This window comes from Carya illinoinensis, chromosome 8 (genome assembly GCF_018687715.1).
Source record: "Carya illinoinensis cultivar Pawnee chromosome 8, C.illinoinensisPawnee_v1, whole genome shotgun sequence".
Lineage (NCBI taxonomy): Eukaryota > Viridiplantae > Streptophyta > Magnoliopsida > Fagales > Juglandaceae > Carya > Carya illinoinensis.
In genome coordinates, this window is record NC_056759.1 from 34,293,601 (window position 1) to 34,312,369 (window position 18,769).

The window sequence follows — 18,769 nt, forward strand, 5'->3', positions numbered from 1 at the left end:
ATGTATTATGGTTTGTGCCATTAGACTCGGAGGGCTATTTAAAGTCTTATGGCGCAATAACATTTTTTCATATTTTCGGACAAAACGTCTGTTCAAAACTGTAGATATTATTGGATAAAAAGAAATATCTTGAGGTAATTTTCATGAATATTATTGGGTAAAAATATTTTGAGTTGATTTTTATAGATATTATTAGATAAAAATATCTTAAGTTGATTTTTTGTAGATACTATTGGATAGAATATTATGAGATAATCTTTTATAGATATTTTGGGTAGGAGAAAACTACACTCAACTCTCAACTCCAGCCTCATCTCTTCCATATCTCATCCATAATTATCTCCAGCCACCTCTCCCCACGAAATTATCTTCATTTACACTTTCCATTGAAAGAATATCAAACACTCTCTCTCGGACAGCTTTTAGGAGGTATTTTGCACGCCAATTTCGAAGCTGTTGTAAGTGTTTTATCATAAAGTCTCCTTCATATAAGTTGTTCCTTTCTGAGTCTAGTTTACATGAATATCTTATTTGCCCCATTTGAAGATCATTTGGTTAGTCAAATATTATATAAACTATAGAAAGGTCATTCTGGGAGGTAAACTGGAGAATATGTTATAGTTTGGAGTTTTTGACCAAGCTAATGGATAGATATTGGTCCGAAATTTTTATGGAGTATTGTTAACATGTATATATGACTATTGGTTGAGGATTTTTGCATGATTAAAGGTTTTGATGAAAGATTTTCTTAAATTTAGAAACTTAGAAATTGGAAGAGGAAAAACAGTTTCTGTTTTGAGAAAGTTTAACTCTTTGGTGGTCTAAACCTATTCTAATGACTTTGATAATTTTATTGGAGGATCCTAAACATCTTATATACATGTTATATTATTATTTTGAAAATATTTGATGTTAGTTTCAAAGATATGAAATTTTATGCAAAGAGATATTTAGATAAGCCAAAGTGTGGATATTCTTGGCTAAATTTATATTTTGATTAATTTCTAACCATGTGATCTTGAATTAGAAGCTTGTATATGTTTTAGGACATCTTTTTAAACCATGTAATGGTTTGGTTTGAAGATCATATATTTATAAGTCATAGATCAAGAGATTTATCAAAACTAGTTGAGGAAAAAGTTTCTGTTTTTGGACTAAGTGTAAAACCAAAAACTCCAAATTTTATTTTGTGATTTTGGCGACTTTAGTTTGATGATTTAAAGCATGGTTGATGTTAGGATGATATTATGAATATGTTAGAAGTAAGATTTGATTTTTGAAATTCTTGGAGATGTTTTGATTTAAGGTCAAAACTTGTGATTCAAGTGCTTGGATCTTTTTACAAAAAAGTTTGGTGTTGATTATTAGCTTTTTCTAAATGGATGTTTTAAGTATGGTTTTGAACTTAGGATTGGAAGATGTTTGTTGCAAAATTTTGGTTTAAGCATGAGTTTTGAAGTTGGAAGGAATTGCAACAAAAATCAAGGGAAATGGCCTATGGATGTTTCGGCCATAGTGTATTCTTCATAGTTGTGTTTTGTTTTAAATTTTTCTGAGTTGATATTTAAGTTTAGGACAAAATTTACATGAGGAATATAAATTTTGGAAACTTTTGGAGTTAGTATGCAAAATCCTTAAGTTATGGGTAAAACGGTCATTTTCCCACATGTAGAGAGTAAAATGAAAATTTTACTCTTTAAGTTAGTATTTTCCATATTTCAAATTATTAGTGATTTAGTTCTAACTTTTAGAATCACTAATTACAGTTCCTCGTGATCGCACTTGAAGTTTTATAATAAACGCGGAGATCGAGGTAAGTTAGCTTTTAACTTACTAGCAGTCTACTATGTATGTGTGCTAAGTAAAGGAACTACAATGTATGTATGTATGTTATCATATATGTCATGCCATGCCAAGTTATCACGTAATTGTCTATTATACAGAATTTATTCTGTTACATAATATATTCTGTCATGTATTACTGTACATTACAAGTATGTCATGTTAAATATGTTGTCTATTATATGTTATGCCATGTTACGAAATGTTTCTATCTCAAGTTGGTCATGTATTTCAAGTTATGTTCAAATCACGTTATGTTACGTCAGGGCTCCAGTCCTTTCGTTTTCCAGTCACGTTTCATCTTGAGTACATTCAGTATGTGCAGAATACATGAGGCCATAACAACTGTGGAGTATGTATTTACACGTAGAATACATGGGGCCACAACAACTGTGGAGTATGTATTTTTCATGTTAAGTCAAGTTTGTGTAGAATACATGGGGTCACAACAACTGTGGAGTATGTATTTACACGTAGAATACATGGGGCCACAACAATTGTGGAGTATGTATTTTTCATGTTAAGTCAAGTTTGTGTAGAATACATGGGGCCACAACAACTGTGGAGTATGTATTTTTCATGTTAAGTCAAGTTTCAGATCAAGTTCATGTCAAGTCAAGTTTAGTTCATGTTTCAATTTAAGTTATGTCAATTATGCTATGTTGTACGCCATGCTATGTTGTACGCCAAGTTATGCTTTAATTACTTATAAATTTGATTATGTATTTATGCTTTTACTGTCATGCATGCATCATTAGCTTGTGTGGAAGTTTTTTGTTAACTTACTGAGATTTGTAATCAAATCTCACTTTGGTAGTCCCAACTACCATTCCCCCCGAATGGTAGATCTTGTTACAGGACCTGAAGGAGAATCAGGAGCTGATCAACTAGACACAGTTGACTAAGCGATGGTGCGACGTCAATGTTAATATAGTAGTTAACGTAAATTACTACTTGTACAATAGAGTTGCATCTTTAGTATTTTTTGGATCATAACCATTTTGGACTAGTGTTGTGATCTACTCAATGGGTCTTTATGTATGAAGTATGTTTTAAGTATTTGGGATATTTTCAATTTGTTGCATAGTATTGCTAAAGAAAAAAATTATCCGCTGCGAATATTGCATAATGTTAGATGCATGTTAGGAACATTGCATCTTATATGTCATGAACAGGGGCAGGTAACCTTGTGTTGCATGTCTCGACGCTTCAAATGTCCGTCCGATCCCAAACGGAATTTGGGGGCGTCACAGTTGGTCCACATAGTGGCATTGTCGGATGCTGTAATTGCCCACTGTGTTAGGAAAACATTTTTAAAACATAAATGTGAATGCATGCACGTATAGGAAAATATTTTTAAAATATAATAACATACTACCTGGATCGTATCTTGAACTCGTCTCAACTCCTTCGAATTGCTCAACAAATGATAGAGCATAATTGGTCAAAATGGTGGCATCAATGGATGTTGAAATTACACACTTTGTTAGAAAAACTTGAATGCACACACACACAAAATAATAATAATAATAATAATAAAATAAACATGCATCTACCTCGCTACCCCAAGTATATAGATATGGATTTCGATATGTGTTTGGGGTAGGGGTGACAATATGTGATATGACATGTTAACCCAATATGAATATGACACAGTAAAAGCGAGTTAGGGCTTAGTTTTAATGGGTTCAGGTTAAAACGGGTTGACCCGTTAAGACACGATTACTTAACGGGTCAACCTATTATAACCCTTTAAGAAAATGAGATTTTCCTTTATACTCTTATACCTAAAACTAAAAAAACCCTTAACACTTATGACCCACTTCCTTCTTCAAATTTTAAATTTGTTTAGATATGTGTTTTTATCATATTTGGGATTGTAACATTAATATGTTTAAATGTGTGTTTTGTTTATTATATTTGGAATGTAATTTTAATATTATTACAATGTGTGGATTATATTTGTGAGTGGATCATATTTGGTACTGTTATGATTTTAATTTTGGTATTTTTATTGTTTGGATTGTAATTTTAGACTTGTAATTGGTTTTTTTTTATAGATATTATTTATATTTTAATATTTATATAAAATCAATCAGGTCAAACAGGTCACTAATGGGTCTGTTCAACCCATTAACATAAATGAGTGAAACGGGTCGTATTGTGAAGTGTCGTATCGTGTCAATTTATTTTGTATTCACTAATAGGTCATGTTGTGTCAACCCGTTATCTTAATGAGTTATGTTACGGTTTAAGATCTTGACATGAAATCCTTAACGGGTCGTGTTCGTGTTGACCCATTAAGTATAATGTACATGCTTTGACACGACACGAACATTACCCATCAACACGACTTGTCACCCCTAATTTGGAGACATCATATATTGCGGGTAGTATGGATTTAGCATACCAATATCCCTATAATATAGAAATAAACAATGCATTAACTAAATAACTAAAATATCCAACAATACGACAATATCAAATAACCAATGTGTATCATACTTGAATCAGTAAAATTGATGTAGAAGGCTTGGGTGGCCTTCTATCTTCTTCCTCGCCCATCATAGTCTTTCAACTACATTTGAGAACAATAATTAATATCAATAACCAAACCAACTGACATGTGCAGTAGCACACAATGTCGCATTCAACATAAGGCTGAAATTAGATCTCAATCACATAGTGTCTAAAAAAATATATGAAAAAAGAATCGGCAACTAGTCCAACTAATGATTTGGAAATAACTAGAATATCATTAAGCTTCTTTGGAGTTGAAAACTTCACTTCAACTACACTCTTCTCAAACACTCTAAAGATAATTTCACTTGAACTACACTTTCTTTAGTTTTCTTTCCGTTTTGATAAGGACAGGGTTCCTTTTAAAAATTCAGTTCTTCTATATATAGTTGCATCGTACAGTCTGTTGTGCAATCGGCACGCCACGTCAGCTACTATTAAAAAAATGAAAACAAAATAGCAAAACCCATTTCACTTTTAATTTCCTGCTTCTGAGGGTGCTACATAGTGATTTTCAAGCTGAAGCTTGTCGATTCTTCATTTATCACTAGGGTGGGCTTCGTTTAATGGGGGTTGCATGGTACCAGAGCAATTGTAGTATACCAATTGATAGGAGCATCTCTAGGGGACCTAACTGAAAAGCTTTAATCTTTTTAATTCTTCCATTTTTGCAAATTTATGGTATGTGTTCAACAATCCGCACATCAAACCTCAATGTCTCGATAAAATGTTCAACATCGTAGATACCATAGAAGCTGCTCTCATCATGCCAAAAGGAGTTTGCATCAAACTTGGGTAGAACTACTGTAGCATTCATGATTCATGCAACAAGAACTGCATTACAAATCGCAATACGTTGCTAGTTCAGACCACCTTTACAGTGAACACACGAAATGCCATTACTCCCACTTGGAGCGGGAGGAGGGGGCCAGTTAGATCGTGGAGCATAGGATGGCCTCCAACCACCAGCATCAACACTTCTCCAAAGTTCTACCTTGATCTCCGAGCGATAGCCAGATCAACTAGTTCCACTACTAGAAGAAGAAAACATTAGCTAAACTGTGTAGATCAGGAGCACCAACACTGTGATCTATAACCTCCCCACCATTCCCTTCATCCCTCCTTGCTTCGTGTGCGGCCAATGATGCCCTTACCTTCTCATTATTACGAAGAATTTAGAAAGAGTTTTATTCAGGATTTAGCTTCTTCGGTCTCTAAACTACCACTACTTCTGAGACTATTATCGCCAGAGACTGAAGTGATTTGAGTGAAAGGGTCTTGTGGCATGTAGGCATGAGGGACAAAACGCAGCATTGCGTTTTTTGCCAACTCAGCAGCCATTTATGCGGCGAGATGACTGTCTTAAACATTTTCGTTAGCAATTTATGTATGATAAATTCTTTTATAAAATTTTTTATGACATGGAACATCACCAAAGTATGACCCTTTGGATCCATCCTTTATGAGTAAATCACGGATACACAATCCCACTCATCAGAACCATGTATCAAGTAATCCAGGGGAACGCTTGGTGCACAATCAAACCCAAGATGTAAGTATGACTCGCGTAATTATCAAAAGATGTAACCATTATCACTGAACTATCGGCTCATGGCGCACTATAACTCGAGTAATTGTTAAAAGCTGCGGCTGCCACTCATCCTAGACCAATTATTTTAGGCATGGGCTTCTCCGTTTGCATTCTAGTATTTTTCATTTTTTTTTGTTTTCTTTAGCAAATAAGAAGTTATAGATTTATAAAAAGACTTTATTAAAGTAAAACTCACAAACTGATATGATTATATATTATATATTAGATATGTTTTATAGAAAAATAAACTTTATAATATGATATATCATAACAAACTATATCAATTTATAAATTTTACTTCTGTGAGATGTCTTTATGAATGAAATATTTTTCTTGGAGAATTATTTCTCCAATTATGCATTTTTTGATTCAGTGCGTAGATATTGTCATTAAATTTGAAAAAGAAACATGGCTTAGACTAGTGCTACATATAAACTAAAGATAAATGATATTTGCAGTTCTAAAATATGCAATCCTCACGTATTTCCCATAAAAAAATGGGTAAAACTGAGATACACCTACACCTACTTTACAACTAATTTACAATTTAATTTAAATCAACCAATATAATTGTGATACTTTAATAAAATATAATTTCAATTTTACTTAACCACCTTCATTTTTAGTAGAGTAGTAAATTAGTTGTAGGCTAATTGTGAATTAATCATTTTCCAAAACAGAGACCAATATGAAAAAAATATTTTTTTAATTGTATTTTCTATTTTTTTTTTTTAAATAAAGTACGTAGAAAGTGCACTATATGGTGGTATATAACATTACCCTAGACTGAAAAAAAAAAAAAAAAAAAAAAAAAAAAAAAACAAAAACAGATTCAAAATTGAGATAGTCAGATAAATTTGTGGTTGAAGTGACACAGGTCCAAAATTGATAATATATACGAACGAAGTGGATGCTTCATTCAGAAGCCAGAGGCCACAAAGTCCATATAAATCATATTGCCTTTTGAGTAAAGGCAGTTTGCGGGTGAAATGTCAAGAATCAAGGTCACTTTGATTTAACTTTTGTTTGAACAGGAACCAAAATTTTGTCCATGGAAGGAAGATCAATCAATTCTACAAAAGAGAAAGTCCCAATGACTTTATTAGAAAGAAAAAGGAGACACACAAGCAACTGAAAATAAAGAAAGGAAAAGAAAAATGATTTACGGGGAAAAGGATCTCATGGCATAAAAAGAAAAGATAAAGTCTGACCATCTTTGCCAGAAACAAAGTAAAATTAAAATTTATAAATTGTTGTGATGTGATTTGATTAGGTATTATATTTATTATATAATAAAATTAAGGAGAGTGTTACTCGAACTAGAGTTGGTACAGAATTGAGTACCAATCAGTGCATTGTAATTTTTTAGATTTTGTGTGTATTTTAAAAAATACAAAAAAGAAATAAAAAAATACAAATATTAAAAAAAAATACAATTCGATAAAAGAAAATTGATATACTCTCTCGGCGAGTCTATCATTTTTTTTAAAAATAATAAAAATAATTTTATAAATCAATTAAAATATTTCTTAAAAAAATAATAGTTACATTAAGTAAGGGATATTTAAATGAGGAAAAATGCATCGGGTATAAAAATGTGAGAAATGCTTGGTTCCGAATTCGGGATCTCAAAAGTCTATCGAATGTATTTTTTTTAATTATTTTGACTTAATAATTAAGTAAATTTTTTTAAGTGATGCTGTATATTTTTTTTAGAAAAAAATTATTTAAGAATATAAAAAAAGAGCGGTACTACTCTGCCGTTCAGAGTGTACCTCTCATTTTGACCGCACGGTCACTTTTTTTTTTTTTTTTAGATTTTTTTAATATATTTAAATATTTTTAAAAAAATATAAAAAAATTAATATACTTAAAATTATTTTCTTAACCATTAAGTTAAAAAAATAAAAATAAAAATTTGTGACCACTGGTCACTTTAAAGGAATACGGATTACGGGAAGAGGACATCACAGTATTTTCTTAAAAAAAATTAATTGAAAAAAAAAAAACACTGTATTCGGTGGTAGTCTTCGGTGACTCTAACACTACTGAAAAATGCTTGGATCCCGAATTCATGGTGGGAAACGATAAGAACAAAGCTGATGACCGCACGAAACGGAGTTCATGCTGGGTGGTGGAGGGACTGCATGCAGAAGACCACTGAAGAAAGGCTGCGACCATTGAATCTACCAAGATAAGCTTGAATATTCCATTAAATAAATATCCCGATCGTTGTTGTTCCTTGCAACAAAAAACAAAAAACCAAAAGCAGAAAAAGAGGGAGGGGGGAGTGGGAGATTGCATCACGTCAGGGATGACAGATGTTGCAGCAGTTTGGGCCCGAGGGTGAGGGGAAAAGGCAAGCCATCCATCGCTATTAGGTCTATGAAAAGATGTATTAATAAGATATTTGTCTTAGACACTGAAAAAGATTGCTTCTTCTTCTTGTCTCGTTGGATCAATATTACCATACGGTCAAAAGCCAGTAGACCATCGTCCTCTATTTTCCTTTCGCATCCACTTTAATTTATATCCAAAACTTACCAGATAATATGATATATTCTCGTTGCCGACCTACCGTCTTATCTCGATTTGAAAGTTTTTCAGTTGATTTCAATCATGCGTGTATTATTTGGTAATGGTAAATATGACCATATTTACGAAGGGTGGTGCTAGGGTGCCGGTGCCATCCAGCGGTCATGTGTCTAATAGTATTTTATGATTATTTTTACTATTATTCATAAATTATGGTAAAATATAATTTTTTTTTTTTTATATTTTGCTGAATCTGAATTGTGAACTATCAAGCATTTTGGATCTTTAAGATGTTCATCTGCCTAAACAAAATCAGATGCTCTGCATGATTTAAAAAAACAAAAATCAATGCCGTTGTAAATAGAACCAATCAAAGACCCCAAGAAAAATCCAAAAATTTGTAATGTAGAGATTGACATGTGAATGAAAAAAGAGTACGCTTGTACAGAGAGAGGGTGGTCCACATGCCATTATGTATTTGAGCATAGTTGTCCAGATAAATAAGGGTGAACGTGGCAAACTCATACACGTCGGATCTACTGAGAGGATTACTGAAAAAGTTCACATTTTTTTATCTGCCATCCTCTACATATACCCCCACCACGTTTTTTCTCATCCTTCACATGCAAACCTCCTCTGATCCTCTTCATTCCTCTGGCAGCTCCTGTTCTCCTTAATTTACTCCATGGTTACCTCCAGCTTCATCGTTGGCATTATTGGTCAGTCTATCTAATTTCCCATCAACCTTTCTCCAGCTTCCTTATTTTCTTTAAATCTTTTAACGCTATTTTTCATTTGTTTGTTAATCATTTGCAGGCAATGTAATTTCAATACTGGTTTTTGCTTGTCCAATGTAAGTCATGAGACCCATCAGGCAAACGATTTTCTTTCTTTTATTTTCAAAAATATCTTGATTTGTTCATTTAGATAGAGCTAGCATATATGCTGGAGAAAGCAGATGGAGTGGTTTATATATGCTGGATTAAAAATCAAATGCCTATTTTCCTATCAGCGGAAAAGATTTTTTGAAAGAAATAATGGCCGGAAACCTGTTGCTGAGTTAAATTAATACCGACTAGAGCTCTGGTCTTTGACCTTTGTTCTATATATAGCAGTCGAACTTGTATTATTTATCCTATCATCTCAGAACTCTTTGACACAGATTATGGTTCTGGTTATTCTTCTTCTTACTTTTTTTTTTTTTAAACAAAAAAATCTTTTTGCAGAAAGACGTTTACGCAGGTGGTGAAGAGGAAATCAACGGAGAATTTCAAAGGAATTCCATACTTAACTACGCTACTGAGCACAAGTTTATGGACCTTTTATGGGCTTCTCAAACCAGACGGTCTACTTGTCACTACTGTCAATGGTGCCGGTGCCGTCTTTCAATCCATTTATGTCATTCTCTTTCTAATCTATGCCCCCATGGATAAGAAGGTCTGACATCTCTCTCTCTTTCTCTCTCATTTAGTGCAATTCCCACCGCCCATTCCTTCATCTCATCTGCTTTTAATAGTTAGTTGATTAATGTATTAATTAAGCAGCTCATTTGGAAAGTTTAGATATATGATACACATTATTATGGGCTTCTTTTTTGTTAATTAGAGAATTTATTTTAAATGAAATTATTCGGCTCCATTCCATTTTAGGCATTTTAATTTTAAAAATGTTTTTGCATATATCTTGAATAGTACTGTTCTCTGTTTGCTACTTAAATATTAATAAGTTTATTTGTTCGTGAGTCAAAAAATAAAAAAAAAAAGAAAGCAAGAATATTATGCAAATGAAGTTCAATTCCTAGTCATTAACTTACTTGTTCATTAAAGACGAAGTTGGCAATTGATTAAGTAATGGTATTCATGATTCAGGTGCTAACAGGAAAGCTGGTGGCCATATTGAATGTGGGTTTTCTTGGGTTAGTAATTGCGGTGACTCTGCTAGCAATGCATGGAAGTTTGAGGCTCACCTTTGTTGGAATTCTATGTGCTGCCTTAACCATAGGCATGTATGCAGCACCTCTTTCAGCCATGGTAAACTCCCAAGATCATAAAAAGTGAATCCGACATTATTTATTCTTGTGTGAATAAACTGTGGGATCTCTCTATTTCTTTCTGATTTTAGACCTTAAAGCTCGAACAGAAACTCTAGAAAACCTTGGTCCCTCTACTCCTGTATGAGTGAAGTAATACAAAGCATAAGGAAAGTCATGCATGTAGCAATTTACAAAATGGTTTTTTCCCCATATTTGAAGTAATATTAACATCCTACTTACTATAGATGATGTTACTTAAACTTTATATGACAGAGAACAGTGATAAAGACAAAGAGCGTGGAGTACATGCCATTTTTCCTCTCATTTTTTCTATTCCTGAATGCTGGCATTTGGACTACTTATGCCGTGCTTGTCAAAGACTACTTTATTGGAGTAAGTTCTCTTTTTCTATCTCTTTATGATTGTACCCAGTTTCATTAAACTCTTAAAATTGATGTTTCATGAATGACGTGCCATTGCCTAGCTATTGAGCCCAATATATGTGGTCCAAATCCATAACAAAATGCCACATGCCTAACCCCTAAAGTACCATAACTTCCACAATTTGGTTGGTTTCTATTTTAAGGTGCAAGTGTTGTTTTTCATCTTGAATTTTATTTTGATGATTTGTCATGGACGTTAATCCACGGCAAAGAATGTTGCTGCAAGAGGGCATTTTTGTTGCGGTATACCGACTAAATATGTCACCGTTCTCAGGTACCAAACGCCACTGGATTTGTGTTGGGGTCAGTACAATTAATTTTGTATGCAATCTACAATAACAAGTCAATTTCAGAAAAAACAATAGAGAAAATGGTAGGGGAAGGCTCTGCCCACCTTGTCAAAGCAGGAGTAGTAATCGAGATGGGAGGATTGAAGGATGAAGACGAAGAGTCCAATTCCACGAAAAATCGAAGCCTCAACAAGGGAAGAAGCCTCCCAAAGCCATCTGTAGTCAGGCAATACAGCATCCCAAAGATCTTGAAGACGCTTTCTTGGAATCCCTATGAAATTCACTCTCATTGGCCCCGCCAAGATGGTCTTGAAAATGCTGAACAGAGTCACACTTGATCAGGAGGAAACGAAATCAACAGTGTTGATTCCTAAGTGCTTTTTCATTTCTTTTTTGTTGGAAATTATCAGTAGTAACTCAAGTCATGTATGAAAGCTCACAATTGTGGAAATTTATTAAGTTCTACCGATCACATTTTGTGAAATTTCTGTTTAAATTTTAGGATTTGATGTGGGAAAAAGATAAGCATGTAAAGTGAGTCAGAATCATGGGATGATACTAATGGTTGGATCTTTAACATAACATCCATCAAACTTAGATTATCTACCAATTATATACTAACCCATGATTTATGAAATGAGCACTTTTTCTTTATCAAAAACTTAAGAAATGAGAAAAATTGAGAATATTTTAGTACTTATCTTCGGACGTCACAATCGTTGAATTTACAAAAATCTTAAGACTTGTTTGAATATTAAAAATAATTTAAAATATGTATGAAAAATGATAAATAATAATCAATAGTCTATAAATAATAATAAAGTAATTTAATAATATCTTAAAATAATTATATTTCCAAACAGCCTACCATAAATTATACGAGCCTAACCTAAATAGAGAGAGCTTTGGGTCGTGAGGCATCATGCGGGCGGGTTTGTCAGTGGAAGAGAGTTCCATACACACACACAGCCCAGAGGTAGGGAGATGGCGGCTGAGTTCCCCTAACCGAATTAGAAACTGAAAAAATCGCTGCTTTTTATACCTACATATCATACTTATATTTATTTTTATTTATTTTTCTTAAATTAATTAAATTATTCTACTAATTATATATATATATATATATATATCACACATTTGATAAGAAAAAATATATAATATGTAGTATATAGAAATGATTAATAGATCTAACATTAATAAGGACTACTATAACCACAAAAAAAATTACACAAAAATAATCTACAAACTAATGTGATTTTATGTGGTCCATGAGATTTACTTTATAATAAATATGTTACACAAAAATAAATTCACAAACTTATATAACTTGATATGGTACGCTAAATTATAAAATTACTATTATTACAAAATAGATCTAACGAATTTTAAAAAGTTACATTATTTTATAAATTTATTTTAAATAATCTTTTAGTGTCTATAATAATTCTCATATATATATATATATATATATATATATATATTCTCCCTCTCAAACTCTATGAAATTCTCCAAACTCGCATGCCTCCGCTTCCGCCTCCTCCTCCTCGTCCTCATTTCTCTTTCCTCATCTCATTTCCTCATTTCTCTTCCTTTCTCCCTCTCATTCCCTGCCCACTCTTCTCTCATTCCCTACTTTCTCCCTCTCATTTTCTCATTTCTTTTATTTTCTTAATTTATTTTACTTCTTTCAAAGTTAAAAAGACATATCTTCAATTTCTTAATACCTCTTTGAGATACAAGCAATACAAGATACTTCTTAGCCCAATCGTTAGAAAGATAATAGCAAATCACCAATTGTTTAGATCTAACTTTTAGTTGATTTCAAAGTCTACTAGAATAGATCTAAATTATAATCTGTTATTTTTACATTTATCTTATTGCTTTCATTGTTATTTCCTCTTGTTTAGTTGAAAAAAAAAAAAATCTTCTCTTAGACTTTTTGTCGGTAGAGATTAAGTCCTCTCCTCATAGAGGGTCGAGTATGAGTTTTTGTTTTAGGCAGAGTACTATCTCTTTGACGGTTTGTTTATTAAAAAAACTATAATAGTAGTTAAGACTACATTAATCACAAAGAAATTTATGTTTTGGTAGAAGTCTAAGTGCAATAATTAACTTGTGATCTAAAAATCGTTTTTAGGAAAATAATATAATTACAAAAAAATTATATAAAAATAAATTTACAAATTAATGTAGTATAATGTGATACGTCAGATTATAAATTTATTTTTATAATAAAGTATATCTAATAGATTTTATAAAATTATATTAATTTGTAAGTTTATTTTGTGTAATTTATTTATATATGTAGTACTTTTTTTTATCTGTATTTAATCATAAATATAATTTTTTTTAATTAAATCAAATTAATTTTTTTTTAAAAAAGAAAAAAATGAATAGCTCAATTATGTCGGCCAAAGTGATTACAAAGTAACACGTCTAATAAAGCATGAGGGGTTACAGTCCACGTCCTATCATTTACGTACCTGATCACAAATATCTCACCAAATATCTCTTTAAATATCTCACCAAATATCTCTTCTGGTCAATCCATCTATGAGTAATATATTCTGTAGATGTAATGGTAGAACGTGTAAATAGTATATAATCATAATTTTAAAAATGAACAGAATTTATTATTAAAATATTATTATTTTTATATAAATTTCGTATTATTAAAATTTAGCCAGTTTAGATGAACTCATCTCATCTAGAACTGTACAGTATATATATTTTGTCTATTCAAAAGATTTATTTTATTTCTAAATTTTAAAAATATTCAATTAAATAAATAATAAATAGACAGTAAGAACTGACATTAAACAGTAAAAAATTGATATAAATAAACTGTGAACAGAAAATAAACAGTACTAAACTGACGTTAAATAATAAATAAACACTAAAACTGACGTTAAACAGTATAAAACTGACATTAATTAATTGTGAACCAAAAAGAAAGACGTCAACAGTATAAAATATCAAGAATTTGGATACTCTATTAATAATTTAATAGCATGGGACTTACTCCTTTTTAAAATTTTAAAAAATAAAAATTATTTAATCTCATATTATTACCCAAATATATATATTTTTTATAAATTATTTCATCTAATTTTATTTCAAAAATGTTATTATTATTTAAAATATCTCATTTCGTAATCAAACGAGACCTTAATATCATACATGATCATTTCTGAGACATGATTTAATTTAAAAGATAAATTTTAAAATTTGAATCTTATAATTAAATTATGCTATATAAATAATGTGTGATGTAAAAATATTTCAAATAGCACTACCCATTCTTAAAATTCTTTTTACTATATTTTATACAATCATATTTTAAAATAAAGATATTTTTATAAAATGATATTACCTTTATAAATTATTTTGTCAAAACATCTCTTATTTAAAACATAATTATATAAATAGTTATAAAAAAATTGTGTATTTATCGTTTTCCTTTTAAGACACCCTCAAGTTTTCTTTGTTTTATGATGGTGATAGACAAAGTGATTATAGCCACAGTTGTGAAAAGGGTTCTACCTATTTGTTGAGCCCGAGATGATAAATTTTGAGTGGAGATGATCAGGATCTTATTCTGAAGTTATTCTGGTCTTGCACGTTATCATGAGATACGTACGTACCACCTTTGAAATGCCATTAACATGCCGATCATATATATCGATAGTGATAGACATGAAAGTAATCAGTCTTAATTGAACAGTGGTGAAAATGGTTCTACCTAGTTGTTGATTGAGCCTGAGAATGGGTGGAGATCAGGATCTCATTCTGAAAGTTATTCTGATCTTGCACGTTATCATCTTGAGATAACTCAGATAAGTACGTACCACCTTTAAATTTCCAATTAACATGCCGGCCATCTATCACTTCAAATCAGCATTCAAATTTCACCTGAAGCCTTCGCAATGCTGCCTGACTCATAGCTGAAACGGTTTGCATGCATACAATTTGTTATGCAACGTCTAACAGCTAGAGAGGTGTCTACAGCAATGGCCTATCTATTGCGAAGTTTAAAATTTAGCTAAAATTTCACATTTTGACTATAATATTAACTTTTAACTAGATAAGTTTATATTAGACTAATTATTTTAAATGTAAAATACACTACAAGAAATTTGACTTTTTGCAGCGATTTTAATTTTGTTGGAAATAAAATCGCTGCAATTGATTAGCAATTCCAGCATTTTTGGCACACGCTGCAGACTTTTAGAACAAAACTATTTTTTTTAAAGAGTTGCAGCGATTTTTACTTATTGCAACGAAAAAATTCGCTGCAAAATAAATACATGCGATTTTAACTTAAATTGCAGCGGACAAAATTGCTGTAAAAAGAAAAAAATCTTGTAACAACGAAAAATTTCGCTGCAATTACATTTGATATTGAAAGGGCGCCAAAACGCCCTAAAATCACATTTTCCCCCCCTCCCCGTCACTTTGCGTACACTCCTAAATCCCGAACGTTCTTCCCCAACTTCTTCTTCTCCATTAATTTTCTCTCTACCTGCACATGAAGCAAAACCCACTTAGAATGCCACAAGCTACGCGGTTGTCTCTTCCACCGAAATCCATCACCATCAGCGGAGCTACTCCATCGATGTGGCGACCGCGGGATCAAAATCCACTCATCCTCGTGCATGACTCGCTCTTCTGCTAGTTCCAGTTCAAAAAGTGGTATTCCCAAATCTGCCGTTCGACATCAAGAAAACCCTTTTCTTGTAGTAGTGGGTTATCCAACTCGCTTCCATCCCATCGTCCCCTCCACTCAGTAAGATACTCTGTTTTTTAGATAGAATATTTTCTTAATGAAACCGTTTAGGTCAAGTAGAATCAGGGGTGGTTTGCTCTTTCAATTTATGCATAAATTGCCTATGTGTTTGTGTATGTATAATGTAACTGTGGAATTGCTTATAATGTATTTTAAAATCAATACAAACATTCTTTTGTTAGATTGACTAATAAACAAATGGTTATGATTTTGGAACCGAAAGCATGGGGGAATTCAAAGCTGGATCCCAAACAGAATAGTGGTGGCTTTTAACGAGTTGACCTACTATTACTATTAGTTGTCTGGTTCAGGCGAATGGCCTCAATTGGGGAAGAAAAACGGGGTAATTAATTTGAAAACCGAGTGTCTTGCTTTATGCCATGACAGGGTAATTAAAGAATGAGAAAGTCTAGAGATTCTCAGTCTTTATAAGCTATGATATGAATGATATGTAGTATCTTTTCCAAACGGGAAGGGGGTCACAAGAATATTCATTGAGTGATATACCAATTTCCCTTTCTCCAGCCAGTCTGAAAAGCAATGCTGCCTAATACAAGAAGTAATCATTAATGGATTGATAATCAAACAAATCTAATTAAAACACCAATTTCCCTTTTCTTCTTTTATTGCAAACAATACCACTGTGAGATCATGGATGCTACTGTGAGCTCATGGAGATTGAGATTAGATGGGATTCTTCCTATCAAACTCTCAAGCCTGGCTTTCGGATTTAAGTTAGTCATCTTTCTTCATCACTATTTGTTTTAACTGTTTAAGAGATTAGTTGGCTTTGTTTTAAGATGCAGGGGCATACATTTATCACATAATGTTATTTCCTTTTCTAACCTCTAGCTTTGCTGTCTTATTATTACAATAATTATACCTTGCAGTACTAAGTCAATTTTGCAATTATTACAATAACCTCTAGCTTTTGCATGATCTTTTCATAGAAATATTCACTGTTAGATGGAGTTAAGCATTGTTACAAGTTGGCTGCCTTTTAAGGATATGGTGACCTTCTAATTGAAATTCATGATCTTTTTGCATCTAGGATTCCAATGTATCTATTCCCTCTACTTGCCACTGAGAACAAGGAAAGGCCTTATGAACATCTAAGGCTTACTAGCTTAGGTGCTATCGATTCCTTAGTGAAGGTAATCTTTCTTTCCACCTCTTCAATAGTCTTTAAGCACTTTGTTTTCCCATGTTCCTTGATATATATTTCTCACCCAATTTGATTGTTGAGAGTTAAAGTTTGTTTAAAAAATTGCACAAAAAATGTATGTTCCAATCAGAACCAGTGATGTTTTGGTTATGCAGAATGGATGTAATGATGCAATTGGCCAAAGGGGTTGGAGAGAATTAGCTGTTTTGGGCAATAAGATAAACAAGTTTACTGGCATGATACAAGGGTTGATTTGGTCTCCAAGGAGCAGTGATAGCAATGAACAGGTCGAGTTGTTACCTTCATTTTGAGGAGGTAGGATGAAAACCATTTAGTTTGTTGAAGATCTTGTCCTTATATACTGTCAACAGTGATATTTTTGTTCCATTTTTGTTTCCATGTTAAGTCAAAGGGTCATTCAATAAGTGAGTGGAACCTGATGATGTAAGGTTCAGGGAAACATCAGTTGGGCATGAATGTCTTTTCTAACTTGTATTGAGTCGTTGCAGCAGAATGTGCTGCCTAAATAGTTTGGGATTTATCTCGTGAGGTTTTGTGCATTATGTTCTGTATTTCCTTAGATTTTTCTTTCATATTTTTCTTTCATGCCAAGTTGATGATTGTGCCTTTATTGTTGGGTTAGTTTCACTTAGTTTCTGCTCCTGTCATTGAGTGAGTTCCTGTGTTTTATTAATTTCTTTTATCTCCCATAGGATATAAATCTGAAACTATTTATATAATTTATTGGCTTGGAAACTCAATCAATACTTCAATACAAAGCCTTTACAGTATACACTACTAATGCTTTTGCATGGGCTTGAATTTCTTAGGGATAATTGGTTATAAGGTCTAACTTGCAGATTACAATGTGATTAATGTTTGCTAATTCACTGGAATTGTAAACAATTCTAGATTTTTCTATCCTTTTCAGTGAGCTGAACCCAGAACCATCTCCTTGTAGTGATCATTAGTGTAGTCTCCTTTCTATATACATATACTAAGCTCTCACCTCTCTGCCTTTCATATAAAGTTACTGCATTCTAGTGCTAGTCCAAAACTGGAGACTCCCAAAGCTTGAGGTAAGCCCACCCTCAATGCTAGGGAGGTGATGTCCTACCATTTGGTGATGTCCTAGGGAAAAATTCTAAACCAGCATTCTTAATACCCCTTTTAGCTTAATTGAAGAATTAATGCAGTAGCCGCTGCATCAATTTGTAGCTCAGTGGCTTTGGAAGGCGGATCCTGCCCATCCTTCTTAGACTTTGCAATTAGTGGCATAAACTTCTCTTTCTTGTCATAATTATATGGTATATCAAGACTAGCAGATCCTCCATAGAGAGTATCACCTTCTTTTGAAGAAGCAGTTTTCTTGTCCACCCCATGCCCCACTGAATCATGCTTCTTAGAAACAGAGGCCTTGCCGGGTAGCTTAGACTGAAAATAAAGGACCGAAAAAAGATATTAGTGAGCAAAGAAGATCAGACGAATGTACTTGAGTGTTTCTGACTTGATATCTTTTTATTTTCTTGAATTTCAAAAAGACATTAATACAATAGCAATGTTCA

At 32.5% G+C, this 18,769-nt stretch overlaps 1 protein-coding gene across 1 annotated transcript; it reads left to right on the forward strand.

The window, feature by feature from the left end:
- Positions 1-9,074: 9,074 nt before the first annotated feature.
- Positions 9,075-11,737, forward strand: LOC122274748 (bidirectional sugar transporter SWEET16-like). Its single transcript, XM_043083767.1, has 6 exons — positions 9,075-9,207; positions 9,305-9,341; positions 9,715-9,925; positions 10,357-10,518; positions 10,794-10,913; positions 11,238-11,737. The coding sequence occupies exons 1-6, from the start codon at positions 9,174-9,176 to the stop codon at positions 11,589-11,591; spliced, it is 918 nt and encodes a 305-aa protein (XP_042939701.1). The 5' UTR covers positions 9,075-9,173; the 3' UTR covers positions 11,592-11,737.
- The last annotated feature ends 7,032 nt before the right edge of the window (positions 11,738-18,769 follow it).

What these genes read in the sequence shown, in the direction of transcription:
- LOC122274748 (XM_043083767.1), top strand. Translation starts at nt 9,174, where the DNA reads ATGGTTACCTCCAGCTTCATCGTTGGCATTATTG. An exon ending in CTTCATCGTTGGCATTATTG is followed by an intron (nt 9,208 to 9,304) that starts GTCAGTCTATCT and finishes AATCATTTGCAG; the next exon opens with GCAATGTAATTTCAATACTG. An exon ending in CAGCACCTCTTTCAGCCATG is followed by an intron (nt 10,519 to 10,793) that starts GTAAACTCCCAA and finishes TTTATATGACAG; the next exon opens with AGAACAGTGATAAAGACAAA.